Source organism: Arachis hypogaea, chromosome 1 (genome assembly GCF_003086295.3).
Source record: "Arachis hypogaea cultivar Tifrunner chromosome 1, arahy.Tifrunner.gnm2.J5K5, whole genome shotgun sequence".
Taxonomy (NCBI): Eukaryota; Viridiplantae; Streptophyta; class Magnoliopsida; order Fabales; family Fabaceae; genus Arachis; species Arachis hypogaea.
Genome location: NC_092036.1, coordinates 97203809 through 97223546, shown reverse-complemented (window position 1 = coordinate 97223546; position 19738 = coordinate 97203809). Strand labels below are relative to the sequence as shown.

Genomic DNA, 19738 nt, shown 5'->3' with positions numbered 1-19738 from the left:
TAAAAAAATCGGTTTTGTTCTAATTTGTTAAAAAATTTAAAAATAACATGTTCATTAATATATCTAATAATAATACAATACATGAATGTCTTTAAAAAAAATGTTTTACGTATTTTTAGTGAGCATCCTCTAAAAAAAAAAAAATTGAGAGTATCGATTCTCTGAATTAACCAAACAAAACCTTTCAATAAAGCGGTAGCAAAGTTGGCGAAATTTCCAGGAACTTACTACTATTAATGTTTCTTCATGATTCATGAATATTGAATATTTACTTCTGTGGCCCTGCCACCACTTTATTCTTATTCTTATTTTTATGAGCGGCCGAAAAAGAAAAAGAGACAAAGTTAGAGATAACATATTTACACGGCGGAGGGAGACAATTTAGTTGAGGTGGCCATAAGAATTGGTTAAATTTTGTTACATTTTCTTATATTTAATATTTTAAAAGTTTTACATCTTTTGTAAAAGAATTTCAAAGACGGCTAATCTTTAACCATATTTCAATATTTAAATATCAACAACGAATAAAATTTTTAATTTATTCTCTTAATTATCTTTATATAAATAACTGAATTAGTGGTTATTTTTAATTTATCCGCATAACTGAAGTTTAATATATATGATATTTTTTAAATAAAAAATTATTTAAAAATTAAAAAATAATAAAAAAGTTTAATTAATATATCCCTAGAATACATGATAAATTTATTATTAGTGAAAATTTTTAAATACTTTTATTTAATAAATATAAAATAAATATATTAAAAATTTAAATTTTTATATTTTTAATAAATTTTTTTTATTTTATAGGACACCCTTAAAATACATGATAGATAAATTTATAAAAAAATGAGTTAAATTTCTTATTATTTTTTGTAAGATTTATATTAATAACACATGATAAAATTATTATTAATAAAATATTTTAAATATTTTTATTTAAATATTTTTTTAAAAGATAAATGTATTACACATATTGTTTAATTAGTTTTGAGATTAATAGTTAAATTAGTCTCTCAAATATAAGATATTTTTAAAATTTGTCTTTAAAAGATTTTTTTTTAATTAAATTAGTCCTTCAAAGATTATGAATTAATCATATTTGTCCTTTAGTTATTCTACTTATAATTTTCGTCAACAATTGATAATATAAAATGTTAATTGATAACATACATGACATATAACTTGTTCAATTAGACGAAAATTAAATATGTTACGAAAATCTATCAATTTAGTCACTAGGTCATATTAAGAATAAAGTTTTTGTAATTGAAAAAAATGACTAAATTAATAAATTTTTACTATCTAATTAGATATATCAGGTATTATATATATTATTATTTTACAACATTAATTTAAAAAAATTAATGAAATAACTAAAGGAGAAATATGATTAATTCATAATTTTTAAAAAATAATTTTAATTAAAAAAATCATTCAAAAATAAATTTAAAAAATATCTTATCTTCTAAAAATTAATTTGACTATTAATCCAATTTTGACCAAAGGGCGGAGAGAATTTGTTAGTCTTTAACCATGTTTTAGAAGAAGTCATTAGGGGTGTGTATGGCCTGGTCCGGCTGAAGATTCAGCCCGGCCTCAAACAATTTAGGAGCTAATTTGGTATGATTTTATCGGGTTTAGGATCGGGTAAGGGTCTCAAAAATAGACTCGGTCATTATTTTGGATCAGGTCCGGGCCATGGCTCGGGTCACCCGAAATCGGTCCGGTGGCCCGGTTATCATACACAATTAATATTTTGTGTATTAGTGATGGATGATGGCTATTATTATGTGGAATTTAAGTATTGTAAACCTTAATATTTTGTGTTATTAGTTATTATAAGACTATAAATTAATATTTTATGTTTAAAATGTATAAGATTTTAGACTAATTAATGCATAATATTGTGTTATTTATATTGATTTAAATATTTGGTATTATTAGATAATATTAGTATTGATTATGGTTATGCTTTAATTTTAGAGAAAAATTGGTTCTTGTTATATTTTTCTAAGTGAATTTTACCATGTCAAATAATGGTTAGAGTATTAAAAATTTGGATATTTTCACATGCTAGCTTATAAAGAGATATCAAGATAATATAATATTAACGACCCAATTTTCACCCAATTTTTACCCTATATAATCGTGGCCCGAAAATATATAAATTTCATCGAATTTAAAGTCAAATTAAGGTTTAATAAATAAGCCCAATATATATTTTAGGTCGAATTTGTCCAATTTTACCCAACTCATGTATACCCTAAATGTCATTATTGGGAATTAGCATAAACTCTAGGATTTCGATAAGCTTTTTCCTGTTATGATATCATTATTATATACACACTTACGATGTACATATTAATGAAAGATAAGATATTTTTACACGATGTTTTCACAAATTTCTATTTGAGCAGAGATGATGATTCAAGAGAAATAATATAAGTATAATTTTTTGTCTTTAAATAAAAATAAAATTAGATATTATTTTTATTTAAATTTTAAAATTTAATAAATATTTTAAATTTTGTTTTTCAATATATTAAAATCATCTCCAAAAAAGAGTTAGGAATACATAAATTGAAGAAAATAAAAAATAAATCTTTTTAATTACTTTTATAAATATAAGTATACTTTTATATTATGATATATATTTTTAATAATTTAATATAGATAATTTGAATTAATAAAATTATTTATTCTAACATAAAATGTTGACCCTACATTTATACAAATATATGTTTATATAAATAAAAATAACTAATTGATTAAAGCTAAAAATCAATCATTTAATATATATTAAAAATACATAAAATAATATATAAATATATAATAATTAATTTATATAATGTTTTTTTGTACTTATTTTTACTTTGTGTTTTAAAAAAGAAGAGTAGTTTGTACTTTGTAACAAGAAAATGATTATTTGAGAGTAAATAGTAACTAAATGCGCATTCAGAGTCAGGTCTAAAATATCGCGATATATTCAGAATACAGTGTTTGCTTTCACAATTCTCCGAAACGATCAGAGAGAGAGAGAGAGATCATCAAGGTTACTTCTCACGGAAGGTTCTCACTGCAATTTTTAATAAAGCAAGCAAAACCAAGTTCTCTACTTCCCTCAAGGAAGAACAACATATAGAAGAAGCAAAACAAAGAGAAAAAGAAAAACATTGTAGTCATTCAGAAGAAATTATCATCAAATAGAGTCTGGGTTTGGGTTTGGGTTTGGGTTTGGGTTGGGGTTTCGTGACAACCTCCTTGTTCTGTTTCGCTGCTTAACCGAGATTCTGGAAAATCGATTGCTCCACGTAATCATATCCCTAACAATCCAAGATTTTCGCCCTCTTTTACTTGGCCCTATTTTCCGTCCTAATATAACTGTTTCCATCTCCTCCTCCTTTTTATATATATCGTTTTCCTCATATGCGTTGTCTTCTCTCGTTGGATTCTCGCGAATCCTTTGCTGCCTCTATTCACTTCCACATCTTGTGTGTTTCTCCACCTTCCTTCCGATTTTGCGGCCACTGAACGACGCCGATTTCCCTGAGGTTTTCATCCTTCGGGTTTTTCTCTTTCTCTGGTGGACTTTGGGGTTGCTCTTAACTAGGGTTTTTTTGGGGATCCAAGGTTCAAGTTCGTGTCTTTCTGTGAAAATCTATGCCGGGTATGTGCAAAGTTGAACTCTTGTTGCACTGGGCTTGCCATTATATTGATTGATTTCTGTGATTTTGTCGTGAAAAGCTTATTCTTTTATTGTTGTTTTTTGCGGATAGTTGGACCCGTTTGAGAATTCGTTGGATTTTGATTCTAGATATTTAAAAAAAGAGGGTGCTAATTTTTTGTTCAGTACATAGCTTAAAACCTTGTGTGGTGTGAAAAAAAGAGAAGGAAGCAGACTGAATTGTATGGTGGCGGTGTTCTTCAGCTATATCTGTGTTTGATTTCGACCCCACCGTATTAGGTCTTGATTGGTTCCCCTCTGTTTGTGATTGAGACGTAAGTGGTGGGGACTTTGCTGGGGCGGATAAGAGATGAGCTCCAGTGTCACTGGAAGCTTGGTCCGGGAGGGCCAGCTGCTGGTTCATATTGCCGAGAATGGACATTCATTTGAGTTGGATTGTGATGAAAACACGCTTGTTGAGGCAGTTATGAGGTCCATTGAATCTGTTACTGGGATTAATTTCAATGATCAGCTTGTGCTTTGTATGGATATGAAACTTGAATCACAGCGGCCGCTGTCTGCATACAAGCTTCCATCTGATGACAGAGAAGTATTCATATTCAATAAAGCACGGCTTCAAAGCAATTCGCCGCCTCCACAGCCAGAGCAAGTTGATATTCCCAGTAATTTCGAGCCACCATCACCGTCCTCGTCGCATGATCCGCACCCTCTTGATGATGCTTTGGATCCTGCTTTGAAGGCCTTGCCATCTTATGAGCGGCAATTCAGGTTCCATTATCATCGGGGCCATGCTATTTATAGTAATACCATAATGAAATATGAGCATTGTGAGAGGCTTTTGAGGGAACAGATGGTTCAAGAAAGAGCAGTGGAGGTTGCAAGGGGCAATTTAGAGCAGTACTATAGGATGATTAACCAAAACTATGGGGACTTTATGAAGCGTTACCTGCAGCAACACAGGATACATTCTGATCTTTTGTCTAATTTTGGGAAGGATGTTGAGAGACTTAGATCTGTTAAACTTCACCCTGCTTTACAAACTGCTAATCGCAAGTGTTTACTGGATTTGGTGAAGGAAGAAAATTTGCGGAAGTCGGTGGAGAATTGCACCAGTTCCCACAAGCAGTTTGAGAACAAGGTTTCACAATTTAAGCAGACTTTTGGTGCAGTGAAGCGCCAGGTTGAGGAGTTGTTGTCTAACAGGGAATTCTTATCCATGAAGACCCTAGAACAAGATATAAAAGAACATCTGAGATATATAAATGAACAAAAGAGTATCATGCAATCTCTGAGGTTAGTATTCTCTTATTCTTCAGCTTTATTTGAAATGTTTAGGCACTGTTTATCACTCAGGAAGCATCTAGATCTAAGGTTAATGCTATATCCTTATCCTGCTTTGTAATTTTGTCTCATTTCATGAGTTTGAAAAATATTATTATCAAATAATGTGTAAGTGGGCCTGATGAATAGTTATTGTGCCATTCCTGCAAGGCTTCGAACTATTCTTGAAGCTTGTTTGGTTGAGACTGTTTTTTATATTTAGGGATATAGGTATAACTACTTAATAGTTAGCTGAGGTTAAATACTTCCAAATTGTGCTATATCCCTTTACTTGTCCTGATTGCTGCAATTCAATTATACCTGTTATTCCAAATTTTTATGCCCCGAGTTGGTCCAACTTATGAATTGTATTTTATGGGGATTTCTGCAGCAAAGATGTGAACACTGTAAAGAAACTGGTCGATGATTGTCTGTCCTCCCAATTGTCGTCATCACTTCGTCCTCATGATGCAGTGTCAGCCTTGGGTCCTATGTATGATGTCCATGACAAAAATCACTTGCCTAAGATGGAGGCTTGTGATCGTTCTATTACTAAGCTATTAAACATCTGCAAGAAAAATAAGAATGATATGAACGACTTTGTGCACAGATACATGCAAAGCATAACATATGTTTCTTATCTCATCAAAGATCAGAAGCTACAATTCCCTGTATTCAAAGAGGCAATGGGTCGTCAGGAGGGTTTATTTGTGGATTTAAAGTTGTTCCATGGTATAGGTCCTGCATACAGAGCTTGCCTTGCAGAAATAGTGAGACGAAAAGCTTCCATGAAGCTGTACATGGGCATGGCTGGACAACTGGCTGAAAGACTTGCTAGTAAGCGGGAGGCTGAGGTCAGGAGACGAGAGGAATTTCTGAGAATACATAGTTTATGCATCCCTAGAGATGTATTGTCGGCTATGGGATTGTTTGACACTCCTAACCAGTGTGATGTCCATATAGCTCCATTTGATGTTGGTTTGCTTAATATTGACATATCAGATGTAGATAGGTATGCTCCTGAGCATCTAGCAGGAGTAATGTCCAAGATGGAGAAGCAGGGGAGCTTCAAAAGTTCATCTGCTCTGAGTGGTTCTAGCTCTCACTCGGCCGAGACTGTAGAAATTACCTCCGAGTCAATTGACAGATATGATTCTGAGGACCTTCTTGATGGCAGTGAGCTGGTTGAAATTGCTGGAACTAGCAAAATGGAAGTTGAGAATGCGAAACTCAAAGCTGAGCTTGCTTCAAGAATTGCTTTGATATGTTCACTGTGCCCTGAGATTGAGTACGAGTCACTGGATGATGAAAGGATGGATCATATATTGAAGAATGCTACAGAGAAGACAGCGGAAGCCTTGCATCTGAAAGATGAATATGTTAAACATGTTCAATCCATGCTTAAGATGAAGCAGATGCAGTGTGATTCATATGAGAAACGTATTCAAGAATTGGAGCAGAAATTGTCCAATCAGTACGTGCAGGGGCAGAAGATGTCCAGCCTACATGATGCTACTGACTTCCCCCTTATGTCTGGGAAGACAGACAATTGCAAATCGCAATATGTGAGCAGTGAAGCCCACATGCCTTGTGTATCTACTTCAGAGCCCATGGATGAGGTATCATGCATCTCGAGTTCCTTGGATGCAAAACTTGGTCTATTTGCAGAACACACTGATAAAGCTTTAGATGGAGTGGATGAAAACATGTTGGATTCCTCTGGAGTGCAGAACCCACAGTTGGATTCTTCTATGATGGAGCCACACCGTGAAGAAGTGCAAAGTGGTGATAAAGATAAAAAGGAAAAGCTTGTTGGACAATTAGGCATGTCACTAACTAATAGTTCAACTGCTGAGAGCATGCCTGTGCAGCATGATATTGGACCTTGTAGCTTAGCAGATTGTGCAGTATTGGGTTCCAAAATAAACAATGACAAGTTGTTGGAACTACAAAGTGCACTTGCAGAAAAAACAAATCAATTGAATGAGGCTGAAAACAAGCTTACAGCTGTTGTAGATGAGGTTGCTAGTCTCAAGAATGAGCTGGAAGCCAAGTTAATACTACTTGATGAATCTCAGGTAAATTCGAGTGAAATTTGATAAAGATACCTATGATTTTAAGGTTGTATTTAATTCTCTGAGAAGTAGCTGCTTAAGTTTCCTAAACTAATAATTAGCGTGTGTGTATAGTTTGAAATAGCAAGCCATCTCTATCCATCTCCCATTGCCCCGACCATGAAAGATATTTTCTTGTTAGTTTTTATTGACTAGAACATTGTTTCCCATGAACACATTTTGAAAACCATCTTGATCAAAATCAATCAAAGAATCTTTAATTCTTGTATATTTGAGCAGTTATGCATGAAGTGAACAAACGAGATCTTTGTGTGAATGGCATCGTTTGGTACATGTAGTCGACCCCACCTAGGGGGAAAAGACTGTCTTGTTGTTTATTATGTTTTGAGCAGTTAGGGGATACTTGTTGAATGGATATGCTTGATTAAGAATTTGGCATATAAACTAAAACTATTGAAGGATTAGAAGTAATCTAGGATGAACTTTACAGGCATGCTTCAGCAGTTTACAATTTTCATTGTCATGTGTATCTACATTATTGTGCATGCTTTTTTAATAATTTTGTTTTCCTCTTTCTACAGATGAATTGTGCTCACCTAGAGAATTGTTTGCATGAGGCAAGAGAGGAAGCTCAAACACAAAAAAGTTCTGCTGACAGGAGGGCCTCAGAATATAGTTTACTGCGTGCATCTCTCATTAAAATGCGCAGCCTTTTTGAAAGGCTCAAGACCTGTGTTTATTCTCCTGGTGCTGTGGCTGGTTTTGCAGATTCGCTGCGTATTTTGGCACAGTCTTTGGCCAAGTAATTTACTTGCTCTTAACTACTTGCATTTACACGTTAGTACTTAAGATATTAATTTAGCTCCTCGAACATCACTTGAAGTTTTGATTTCATAAAGTCATGTTTAATTTTTCTTTTAGCAGCTGACTGATTAGTTAATTACGTTTGTAATTTATAAAATTATTTGAACATTTGCGCTTTTTGTATTGTCATCTTTTGGGTGGAGAGGTGTGCGAAGCCAGAGGTAAATGATGCCTAAATTTCTCTTGGCTGTTTGTCGTCGAAGAGAACAGATTTTAGGCTATTATGTTGGACTGTTGTGTTCTGAGGTGATATTCTCTATTCATAAATTGTGAAAAGAATCATTGAACCTCCTCTCTTTTCAGCTCTGCAAATGACAAAGATGATGATGATATTGCTGAGTTCCGAAACTGCATTCGTGTATTGGCTGATAAAGTTGGTTTCTTATCGAGGCACCGTGAAGAGCTACTTGAGAAGTACACAAGAATAGAAGCTGCTAATGACCAGCTCCGGAAAGAATTGGAGGAGAAAAAAGACCAGGTCAAAACCTATTACAACAAGCATCAGCTTGAGAAACAGGTAACTAATTGCCCTCATGTTTATGATGGTTCTAGGTTGTTGTTTATATTATTGTTATTAAGGTAGTGTTTATTTCCAGAAAATGAAACTGAAATTGGGGGACCGAGACTCAGTATTGTGTTTGATGGCTGGAACTAAAATTTCAGTCCCAGGACACAATTTCAATCCCTTCAGTTTCTCCAGAAAGTGGGGACACAAGGGACTGAAATTTCTAGGAATGGATACTTAAATTTTAACATTTTCTTTAATAACTAAGGCGTATTTTAGTAAATATTTTTATTCCATCTCCATATTTAATAGCTTGAATGGTTTTTGTAGTGACCGAGTTATATATTTGCTGGTGGTTTTGCTACACAGGCTAATAAAGAGAAGATTTCTTTTGGTTGTTTGGAAGTTCATGAGCTTGCTGCCTTTGTGCTCACTCCAGCTGGGCATTATGTGGCTATTACTAGGAACTGCTCTAATTACTACCTATCCACTGAATCTGTGGCCCTTTTTGTTGACCATCTCCCAAGCAGACCTAACTACATTGTTGGACAAATTGTGCATATTGAACGCCAAATTGTGAAGGCATCAGCGCATACTGTGACACGGCCGGAGCGTCATGGTAGGTCTGATAAACTGACATCTGACACGGGGACTGACCGGTTATCCTTGAATTCAGGATCAACTCTCAATCCATATGGTCTCCCTGCTGGCTGTGAATATTTCATAGTGACCGTAGCAATGTTACCTGATACCACCATTCATTCATCTTCTCCTTCCTGATCCTGCATCATCCTGGCAGATTAGACGTGATGGAAGAATTTAATTGTACATACGAAAAACAACGTTCCAAAGATGAAATGCTCTTTCTGAGTATTGAACTGGTTAACCATTTGTATAGCTGATGAACCAGATCTTTTTCATCTCCCCTGTACATATTTTTACCTTTATGATTCTGTACAAATTGTGAATATTATTTAGCACCTGTTTATTTGGAACTTTGCTGTTTCTTTTTAAGCTCACGCGCTCATTTAGATGTATTTTTAAGCAGTTGAACGAGTATTCTGAATAAGGTTGGTCAGATTTATTATTATTGTATGTCCTAATATAAGTTATCATCTTAAATCACCTCAACAATTAGGCATGGTTATTGGGTTATACACGATACGTAGTTCACCAAAGTAATATGTTACCTAACATTCGGTTGTATCATTTTAAAACAATTTAAAATAGAGAAAAAAGATTTTAGGGTGGATAAATGTGTATTGCAATCATTCGAAATACTCAATATACACACAAAATATTGATAACCATTGACAAAAGTTGGCTTTGGTTCCGTTAAGATTAGTGCCTACGTGACTATGTAGCATGATAAGGTGTGACGAAGAGAAACCAGAAGAAACACCCTTTCAATGGTGGCAAATGGATGTTGTGCTGTTAAAGTCACGGACTGTTAATAGAAATCTTAGCTGATACTGATTCATTCTTCCCTCCTCCAATCTTGAGTACAGCAGAAATTAGAGGTGAGATGTGACTATTTTATTTGGGTTAATAAACTTAAAGATGAATGCAAAGAGAAGGTCATTTTTTATAGGGGCTTATTACACCAGTCACAATCTTGGTAAGACAATGCAAATATCAGGAAAGGGATGGACAGGATGATTCCAATGCAAAAGTGATGCTGAAGTTGATTGCTAGGATGAATTCGAAAATTAATAACCTAAGGATATTGATAATTGGTTTGTACATTGGTGTAGAGATGTTGGTTTTGATGAGCTTGTATAACTTGTGATGTATTATAATTGAAGTTATATAACTCAGATTTATCCTCAGACCTGGACTAAGCTTCACCTCTCATCCCTCGATTTCGCAAGCCACTGCAATTAAGAGTAAAAGATAGAGTTCTTTCAAAAATTAGGACACCCAATACTCTTTACGATTTCTAATTTTCTTTTTTAATTTCTTAAATTAACTTAATTTCACCTAAAGCTCACTAAAATCCACCTTGTTATGAAGACACTAAACTTAACAGAAACAGAACCCCACTAATGATATATGACTTTTGTCCACTGTTATCAATCTGTTGTGTGTGCATCAAGTCTATCCTATAAAATCTTTCATGGGTACTTTTATCTATTTACTCTTCAAAATATATTGGCAATAAGAGCAGTATGGATGGCTGATAACAGAATAACAGTATTTACACTTTAAAGAGCTAACATCGTGAATGTGACATCGTCAATCAAATCTGAAAAGAATTAAAACCCGTGACTGCTGAAAAACTTATTAGGCAATAAATCTACTTACATTACAATAACCGTCTACGAAAACTAGAATGACCACAAGAAAAGAACTAAAGCACCTATCTAAAGAGTTCTAACATGAGCTCTACACCACGATTCTTCATTAAAAATTTTTCAGAATCCTAGTGACTCCCATGGAAGAAGTTAAACTGGTACATGCGAGTACATTAACATATTCTCGATGCAACTTGACTATTTTCACATTTCAGAGTAGCTATCTGCCTTGACTGTCGCTATCCTCTTCTGATATATTAAACAAGAACTTCGGAAGCGATGCAATTCTAGGGAGATGAAGCAACAATTCTCCAAACGAGTCTTTCCTAGACATGCCTGGTGCCTGCTTGCTAGATGAAACATCTCTAGAGTCCTCTTCCAATATCTTGAAATCTATTCTACTTTTGTCATCCATCACTGTTTCATGAGTATGGTCAAGTTGAATACCTTTCCCACGGTCAGGCCCTTCAACCAGAGTTTCATGGTCATGTGAGTTCTGCACGGCTGGAGGGTCCTTCTGAAGAAGACAACAAAGAGAATTGACCCTTGACATGAGTGATTTTTCATCAGAAGCTGCTGTACCTATAGCCTGATTGTCACTAAGAAGATACTGTGCAATGTCCTCCAGCATTTCCTGGTACTCTGGCTCAGATGTTATTTGCTCAGAAAGGCAATGTTCAATGTGGCCAAGAAAATCGCTGACTGACATAGAAGGGCGTAATCCAGGCACTTTAATCTCATCCCAATTTCTAGGGGCCTTGGATTCAGCTTCAGAACTTGAACTCCCTTCAATTGCACGGCAGTCCATGACTAGTTTATAAAAGAAAAACAAAACAAAAAGTTAATATAAAGCACAATAAACCTTCAACACAGTGTAATAAAGAATCAATGATCAGGACAATCAATACAAGAGCCAGGTTCTTATATTACCTGAACTAGGGGAAGGCGCTTCACGGGGCAGACTATCTATGCTAATGGCAGGAGGATTATTGTGCTCAATCGTAAATGATGGTGACAGGGATGCAATAGGTGATTGCACGTCCAGAAAACTAGACATGGCAGATCCCTTACTGTTGACTTGATGCACATCATGATCTTTTGGATTGTCCGCACTCTCAGCAGAAGAGGGCCGTGTCTCAAAATGAGGTGAATCCAAAATTATATCTGGTTGTTGGCTTAAAAAATTAAGACGGGCATCACACTGGATAAGCTTTTCAAAATGCTTGGTCAACAGCCCTTGTGGACATTGCAAAAGATGCTGCCTACAGAAAACCCAAGTTGAGTTAGACACATCAGGTCTTAGAAATATAATAACATAGGACTTGATGATTATAGCATGAACCCAATATAAATTAGAAGTTAACACATTGAACCAAACAAATTTTCACAATAAAAAGCCATTAACGACTATGAATGTGTTAAATCTATATCATAAAGACTCCTCTAAAACTTAACAAATACGATATCCAAAAACCAAATGCAACTGGGCCTCCCTTCCTCAATTATTTTATTGAGCTCTCTCGTTGTTACCTAATAGCACTCTCAGTAGTCCTATTGGAGATCAGTCTTCAATATTGAATGCTACCTTTGGTACCCAACTTATAACTTTTAAATCCATACCAAATATCAATGAAAATATTTGAGCCCACATCTACACCAGAGGATAATTGCAGAAAAGAATATACCTATGTTTGCTCGCCTGTCCATCCGTAAAATCTGATGTTGCCTGCCACAGTGTATGCTTTCTAGGCTGAGGATTAGTTTCCCTGAAGAAAAGAGGCTGTCTGGCAAGCTGCACATATACACAAATAAATTCCCAGTGAATCAAAGAATACTGAACAACTAAGCATGCCTAGATATTAATTATAAACTAGTTAATATAGAGAGATGACTAGGCAAATAATTACCACTACAGACAATGAACTAGGTCCATCCTCAGGGCAATTGGCCTTCAATGCTGTAATATCTGACCATTGGATTTCTATTTTGCTCTTCAGCCCACCTTCAAGAATTTCCCAAACAAGCTTATGCTTAGCGAAGTAACACTTTGCCACCAAGTCGCCCTCATATTTTGATTTATACTGCACAAATAAACAAATAAATTTCAACCTAAGCAGAATTCAAGGGGGGAGGGAGGTGAAGATATCTCCCAAAAATACTAGTAACAAGGTAGGAGTACTTGAACTATACCTCCCATGTACCAATTTTTAAAAGTGAAGCTGGGAAATTCGAAGCCTTAAGCTTGTCAACAGAACTGGTTCCGGCAGCAGCACGCGTATCCTTTTTCCCTAGACAGCTTAAGTTGTCACTTTCCGTATTTGTAACAGGCACACTCCCTTGGGAAAGCTTCATTTGTATCAAATCCAACAGTGAAGGACTCTTCTTCAGACGCAAACCCAAAGGGCTAGGCTCATCAAGTATGCTGTATGCTGAAGCATCACCAAGAGATGCATCACTTGAGATAATCTGCTCATGTGCGAAATTCCCAGAAACCAATCACAAGGAGAATAAGTCCCCGAAATAAAAGAACATTGTCAAATAAAAAGCTTATGACAACAAATCCCCCCAAAATTTTAAATTGAATATACTTTTTTTGTTTTTCATCTGCGCATGCGGTAACACGCCAATTAATCTTTCAATGAAAATTATGGTTAACAACAAAATAATAAAATATCATATTCTTCCGACTCTTGAAAACAAGAAAGGAACTCTACTCTTTTCTAATCTCAACAGGGAATATCAAAAGGAGCAAAAAATTTGCACGCCAAAATTGGCTTCAATTTTGGCTTCAATTTTGGCCCTTTTCTTTTTACCCAAAAACACGTTTTCTCTTACTTTTTTTTCCCCTTGAAAAGATAATTATTTTAAAAGTCCAGCTGATCACAAACCTCTTTCGGAGCGAGCGAAGATTTGGAGCGCTTGTTGATGGGACCATTCTCTTCCTCGAGAGGGTCCTCGATCTCCAGTTTTACCAGCCTCCTTTCACGGAGCAACGCCGTTTCGGGGTCTGAATGGTGGTTCCCTGAGCCCATCAGCTGAACCATGGAAACTTTTCAGGGAGGCAAGAATGATAATACTTTGAAGAATCGAAGAATCGAATCAGCAATCGATTCCGACGCAGCGATCGCAAAGATCGGAGATTCCGAAACGAAACCCTAAAAAAAGAAGAAGGAGAGAAGAAGAACACACAACAAACCACGAAGAAGAAGGAAAGGGGGCTTTGGTAATGTTCGACGAATCAGAGAGAGAAACAGAAAGAGAGAGAAGGGCTGGGTTTTAAATTAAAAATTCTAAGTGCTTGTGAAATTATATAGGAGGGAGTTTTTTAAAATTAATTTGTATTTATTAAAATTAAAAAAAATTAATATAATAAATATTTAAAATTATTATTATTAATTATTAGTACTATCATCAGATTTTATTTTTTTTTTATATATATTTTTTGTTATTATATTGTTATTAAAATACTCGTATATTTTTAATTTCTCAACTTAATTTTTATAAATTTTAACATAATTTTTATATATTTTTTATTTTTCAATTTAATCTTTATAATTTTAATATAAATACATCACTATTTTTTGTACATTATTTTTATATTTTTAGTAGATATTTATTTTTTTTATTCTTTAAAACGTGAAAAAGGAGACTTGATTTATAAAAATCAATCATAAAATTTTCGTACTTCGTGAACATTAGTCAAAATTATAATAACAACATATGTATATATATATATAAATATAGATATATAATTTTACTTGAGTTATGTGTCTCATTTTTTGTGATTTATGAAAGTGAGTCTATATATAAATGGATAATGAATATATCAGTACTAACATTAGATTACATACAAATTTTATTATTGATTTATATTAATATAAAGAGTAAATTAAATAAATATTTAAATTATTGGTCTCTAAAATTTGAAAAAAAATAATTCTTCGTTATAAATATATTTATTATAATTTTTTTAATTTTTAAAAATTTGTTTTACCAAACACAATTATAGTGTTTATGGTTATTAAAAGCTATTTTTAATATAATTTTACCAAATGTAAGTATCGCAACTTTTAAAAAATTTATCTTTTAAAAGACAACTTTCATGAGCTATTTTCGAAAAATAAAAACTTTACCAAACTAAGTTAAAGAATAAAGGCATGCACGTGAGTGAGAAGCACGTGCGAGATTCGTCGAATTGTCAAAAATAACCTCTGGTCCCTGTGGTGTGACGAGCTTTGAGGTTGGCGTGGGTTTTAATGTCATTTCACAAAGACACGTATGAAATTTATGGATATATGTGGGTCCCATTTTACCTTCCTTTCGCTTCAACTAAGGGTGGAGTTTGCCACGTGGAGATCGATTCCGCCGGCTAGCTTCTGTCGTGATTGGCTCTGGCTTTGACACGTGGACTTCCTTGATTGGATGGACCAAAATTGGGATAATCTACCCCAAATGCATTGTTAAAGAGGGTGATTAAATCCGGATCCAATGTGCAGTATCACGGTAAAGATTGGATGGGATATTGAATTTATTATACCTGGATATTTGATTGGCAAATCTATAGATCCAATTAAAAAATAAAAGATATTATAAATAAATGAAAATATAATGTTTTTGTGAATTTATGTAATTTTATTATATTATAATTTTACATTTTTTTATTCACTTTAAATTTTTTATTTTTGTTATATTCTTATAATATTAATACATTAAAACTTGTATTATTACTTTATTGTTAAAACGTTGGATAATTAGATTTGGTTATTTTATTTTTATTATCTTTTTGATGTAGTTTTATTTCTATTATTAATATTTATATATATTTAGTTGTTTTTTTATTATTTAAAAATATTATTTAATAATATTTTAAAATAAACAAATATTAAATGTAAAAAAAATTATAATTTCTTATAAAAAAATAAAAAATATATTTTTTTTTATTTGAGTTATAGCTCGTTGACACCCGATCCAATATTTTAAATGCGAATTGAATCGAGATTTTATTTTTATCTTATCCAATTTGTAATATACCCCTAGAAGTAAATATCTTTGTATTGGATTTTTTTGTTAACATTATAAATTGTGTTATAAATGTGTTCCGCCTTCTAATACTATACCTTTTAACATTATACTATACTAAGTTATTATCAATATACTATCCTTTAAAAAAATTAAAATTAGTTCGACTCTATCTAAACCGATGGAAGCCTCCTTCCAATATTATATTCTTTTATTTGGATAATATATTTTTTATTACGTCATAAAGGGAATAATATCTCATTTAATATTATACTATACTAAGTTATTATAGAAATAGAATTGTTTATTCTGATTTTGTTCTTCATAAAAATCATACATGAATTATCTTTTTTACATGAATTCTTTTAACCTGACTATTTATATAGCTAGCATGGTTGATATTTTATAAATGCCACCCACTAAAAGAGTGCAAAGTAGATATTTAAGTTTTCATTTTTTCGGCATTGAAAAAATGGAATATCGTGGTAAACATTTTTTAACAATCATGCTTTGTCCAACCCCAACTTTGACCTGTTGACCAGAAACCCAATGTGTGGGGAATGTTGTTGGACAACACAACATATTCAAAGGGAAGTAGTGCTTGCTGCCATGAAGTTGTTTTTAGCTTCACGGTCAAAAGTTGCCATTTTAAATGCGCCAATGGGTGAATGAAATTCAAGATGTGTGTACCCTTTGTGATAACCAAAACCTTCGCCTTTGACTAAACCACAACTATTCTTAATTCATTCTATTCTAACCCAACCTGAGATTAATCCACTAAGGGAAAGTAATCAAAGTATAAGAAACTAATTTTTAGTTATCCAACATTAGTCAATTTTAACGTAGGGTTACAATTTAGGATTTTGAGTTAAAAATTTATAATTTACCATTTAGAATTTAAAACATACAAAATAATTTTAAAATTAACTAATGTTGACTTAAAAAATTAGAGATAATACTCAATTTGGTCTTGAACTTACACACGAGTCTCAATTTAGTCCCTGAGACCATTTTAAGTATAAAAACGTTAATAGAGCGCTGTTGTAGACTATCACATGTCACGTTAAGACTTGTAAAATAATGCAGTTTTGGTTTTGAATTTAACACTTAAATAGCTCAAAAACGGTATCGTATTACTTATTTTGTTAGGTAAAATTTTAATAAATACCATTTAGGATGTTGTTTTTGGGTTATTTGAGTACCAAAACCAAAACGACATCATTTTACAAAGTTTAGTGTAGCATCCGGCTGTCACGACAGTGTTCCGTTAACGTTTGCACGTTGAAAATTGTTTCAAAGACTAACATGAGTTATGTTACAAAGTTTGAGGGACTAAATAGAGGCAATTGAAACTTCAGGGACTAAATTGAGACTCGCGTGTAAGTTCAGGGACCAAATTGAGTATTATCTCAAAAAATTAATTACCTAGCTTTACTCATCCACTAAACAACTTGGTTTCAAATTGTCAATTATGTGAATAAATACCAATTGTTACATGATACAGGAAGGGTGCCAAATTCATATGGTACTGATATAGTGATATCTCAATTGGGAAAACTATCTCACATCATTTGAAAAATTAAACAATTTTCAGATGGTGTAAAAGCAGATTTAGAGACGTCACAAATCACTAGACTAAACAAAGCTAGGTTTATGACTCAGATTGCAACCTTTATGTAACATTTCTGTTTACTTTCAGATATGGCAAGGCTCCAATTACGTTGTCATAGTCAGCCCTGCTTACTGGGTGCTGCACATGACAATAAAAAGGAGTTAGACATGAGAATGCAAATCTTATCATCTCATATAATGATATATATAGCAAATTCAAGCTAACACTTGTATTCATGCAAACTACCCACCTTATACATGATGAATAAGAAAATTTCAAAAATGTAAAATTTCCAACGGGGCATGTTAGTTGAATCCAAGTCAGATACCTAAGCCCCTCCGCATTACAAGTTACAACTAGCATCATTCTAGAAATCCAACTATAGACGGGATGATGTTGGTTTGGTAGAAGGAAACAAGTTCAAAACACTGGATTTCTCTAAAACCCATAATCAACTAAGTGCTAAGATGAGTATAAATTTCAGATATCGGGCAGTAATTACTGACAAACTTTATGAAGTCACTCATATATGAAGTCACTCTGTGAACAGGTAGTATGGCAAGTAGAAATCAATGGAATGAAAAATATTGGGGAAGAAACTCAACTACATGATAAATGACTAGAAAGAATGACTTTTGTTCATGTTATGACCCTTGGTCCTAAATCAGACACCAATAGCTACAAACTACCAATGCCATTGAATTATAGTTTCTGACATGTTTCTTCCCCCTCCTATTTGAAGGTAGATAAGTGAAGGTGTTTTAATATCATAATTTTCAATTTATCCCCATTTCAAATGGAGAGAAGGCTGGGAGACAGTTTATACTCCAGCTTTTGCTTGTAAGCCCAAAGTCACCCCTATTCCTCTAATCCCACCACCCCAACAAAGAAAATAAGTTAACCTTAGTAAAGTCAGCAGTTATCAATTTATTGAATTCAGATAAAAAGAAAACGAGAACTAGTTGAAGAATCCTCAATAAACAAGCAAAGTTAACCCTCTTCAGAATCAGCAAACATTCAATCCAATTCCTTATAAAACAATGTCATCAGTCATTGGCCATCATAAAAATTCACCCAATATTTAACAGTCATATTACTTCTACACTCTTAAGATACTCAGGAAAATTGCACTTCACATGCCAAAACAACAAAACCAACAGCACCAATAAAAATAAAATTTAAATATCAGCAAACCAATTGCAGTTCGCAATTGCATGTAAGAAATTTGTAACTGGTAGCCAAAGCAGAATGCTTAATTTATTACTTAAAAGAAGCCTCGCACCTTGGCCATTGTTACCACTGAAATTAGACCACTATCTAAGAAGCTAAGACACAACCTTATCCATAGAAGAAAACCAAAGAACAATCAAACAAGTCAATGAAATAAAATAAAACTAGAGTACCATTTTGGAGAGTCGCAATTTCCTCTTGGTATTCTTCTTGGCCAACAAATGCTGCTTCCCAGCTCTCCTGCGCACAATTTTCCCTCGACCTGTCACCCTAAATCGCTTCGCCGATGCCTGCAAACAAAGATACAAATGACATTCAAATAAAGGATGTAATCCAAATTGGAGTTACTCTTACCTCGCAGAAAAGACCAATTCAACAAAGAAAGGAGTGGGACAGAGAGAGAGAGAAAGGGGAAGGGACCTTGTGAGTTTTCATTTTGTAGCCCTTGGCAGAAACAATGGTGAGGTGCTGAATCCTTGTAGGTTTAACGGTGCAGAGTCTGTGAGGAAGCGTTGAGCCAGAAATGCAGCTTGACGAGCTGAGTTTCAGTGAGCAGAACTTGTTCAACAGAGGAACATCAACTGAAGAAGAGTGCGAAACACGTGTATAGGGAGCGCGTGGTGGAAGCCTGAAGGCAAAGGAAACCGTTGCCGTTGCACACGCCATGTTTCGGAATTGAAGGTGTGAGGTTCAAAGGGAAGATTTTAGCTTGTGGTTGTGGATAATGATTGAAGAGAGGCTTGGCAAGGGGTTCCTCAATCTTTCTCTTTTTTGCTGTTGTGTCCCCCTATCTTTACTATATTCACAGGAAAACACAATTCTCTCCTTTTTTTTTTGGACACACTTTGGGTCTTGAGAGTTCTCTTCTGTTTAACGATTGGGCCTTGACTATTGTATTACTTTTAGTTTTCATTATATGGACTCTGGGCTTCTCTTAATTTGGTTTGGCTCACCACAATGTTATTGCTATTCTTGGTCTCCCCACCCTCCCTATATTGGAGCTTGTAAATGATTAATTGGCTATGTATTATAGCATTATAGTAACTTTATTAGCATGATTAAGATGTATATAGTTAGATTATTTATTTATCATAATTAGATCATTCATTTTATATCTTTACTCTAGTTAGT

At 33.8% G+C, this 19738-nt stretch overlaps 3 protein-coding genes across 3 annotated transcripts; 1 reads left to right on the top strand and 2 right to left on the bottom strand.

Annotated features, from left to right (window-relative positions):
• Nucleotides 1–2912: 2912 nt before the first annotated feature.
• LOC112699607 (autophagy-related protein 11) lies at nt 2913–9447 on the top strand. The gene is made up of 5 exons (XM_025751721.3): nt 2913–4981; nt 5400–7086; nt 7665–7885; nt 8251–8464; nt 8822–9447. The coding sequence occupies exons 1-5, from the start codon at nt 4038–4040 to the stop codon at nt 9230–9232; spliced, it is 3477 nt and encodes a 1158-aa protein (XP_025607506.1). The 5' UTR covers nt 2913–4037; the 3' UTR covers nt 9233–9447.
• A 1178-nt stretch (nt 9448–10625) lies between these two features.
• On the bottom strand, nt 10626–14267 carry LOC112699623 (uncharacterized). Its single transcript, XM_025751722.3, has 6 exons — nt 13635–14267; nt 12937–13212; nt 12654–12827; nt 12432–12538; nt 11677–12008; nt 10626–11556 (listed from the first exon to the last, which is right to left on the bottom strand). Exons 1-6 carry the CDS (start codon nt 13788–13790, stop codon nt 10967–10969), a joined length of 1635 nt encoding a protein of 544 aa, XP_025607507.1. The 5' UTR covers nt 13791–14267; the 3' UTR covers nt 10626–10966.
• A 2949-nt stretch (nt 14268–17216) lies between these two features.
• LOC112699559 (large ribosomal subunit protein bL35c) lies at nt 17217–19496 on the bottom strand. The gene is made up of 3 exons (XM_025751717.2): nt 19028–19496; nt 18781–18897; nt 17217–17515 (listed from the first exon to the last, which is right to left on the bottom strand). Exons 1-3 carry the CDS (start codon nt 19271–19273, stop codon nt 17438–17440), a joined length of 441 nt encoding a protein of 146 aa, XP_025607502.1. The 5' UTR covers nt 19274–19496; the 3' UTR covers nt 17217–17437.
• Between the last annotated feature and the right edge of the window lie 242 nt (nt 19497–19738).